Source organism: Chaetura pelagica, unplaced genomic scaffold, assembly GCF_000747805.2.
Source record: "Chaetura pelagica isolate M959 unplaced genomic scaffold, ChaPel_1.0 scaffold625, whole genome shotgun sequence".
Classification (NCBI taxonomy): Eukaryota; Metazoa; Chordata; class Aves; order Apodiformes; family Apodidae; genus Chaetura; species Chaetura pelagica.
The window spans coordinates 1007177-1008037 of NW_009953499.1; the positions used below are offsets into that span (position 1 = coordinate 1007177).

Sequence of the window (861 nt, forward strand, 5' to 3'; positions counted from 1 at the left end):
TGGGATGGGTGGTATCCCACTGGGGAACTGATGGGGAGCTGGGAGGGGTCTTATCCCACTGGGGAGCCAGCAGAGAGCTGGGATGCTTTGTATCCACCTGGGGAGCTGGTAGAGGGCTGGGCTGGGTCTTATCCCGTCAGGAAGCCCAGCAGAGAGCTGGGATGGGTCATGTCCCATGGGAGAGCTGGGATGGGTCACATCCCAGCAGGGCACCAGCAGCAGTGGCAGCAGGACTTCTCACCAGCTGCAGCCCCTTCGGGTTGGGACTGCAGCAATTCCCACAGCCCGGGGCTGCAAGGGATGACAATCCCCCGGGGACAGCATGGAGGGGCTTTCCAGAACCTGCCTCCTCTTCCTCAGGGAGTGCGTGGAGTGCAAGAAGTTCGAGCGGGGGGCGCTGGTGAAGCAACAAACCTGCAGCCGCGTGTGCCGCGACGAGATCGAGACGGTGCAGGAGCTGGGTAAGGGGAGACCCAAACCCCTGCCCCGAGCCCTGGAGACCCAACGGGCTGGGTACCCCACCCCCTGCCCCTCTGCTGGGCACCCCCAGCCCTGAGCCTCTGCTCCTGGCAGGTGACAGGGGCAAGGACGCCGTGAACTGCACCTACAAGGACGAGAACGACTGCGTGGTGAGGTTCCAGTACTACGAGGACTCCAGTGGCAAGTCCATCCTCTATGTCATCGAGGAGCCAGGTAGGAGCTGGCTGCCCCAGGCGGGGCTGGGCAGGGTGCTGGGTGCCGCGGGGCTGGGTACTGAGTGCCGCGGGGCTGGGTACTGGGTGCTGAGTGCCCCGGGGCTGGGTGCTGAGTGCTGAGTGCTGTGGGGCTGGGTGCTGAGTGCTGAGTGCCGCGGGACTGGGT

The 861-nt window shown here is 65.3% G+C and overlaps 1 protein-coding gene across 1 annotated transcript in view; it reads left to right on the forward strand.

Moving 5' to 3' along the window:
- Window positions 1-861, forward strand: part of ITGB3 (integrin, beta 3 (platelet glycoprotein IIIa, antigen CD61)) — a 23595-nt gene that overhangs the window by 20530 nt on the left and 2204 nt on the right. The window contains exons 10-11 of the mRNA XM_009999340.1: window positions 313-461; window positions 574-693. Of these exons, the coding sequence (XP_009997642.1) occupies window positions 313-461; window positions 574-693 (269 nt within the window). The remainder of the gene's footprint in view (window positions 1-312; window positions 462-573; window positions 694-861) is intronic.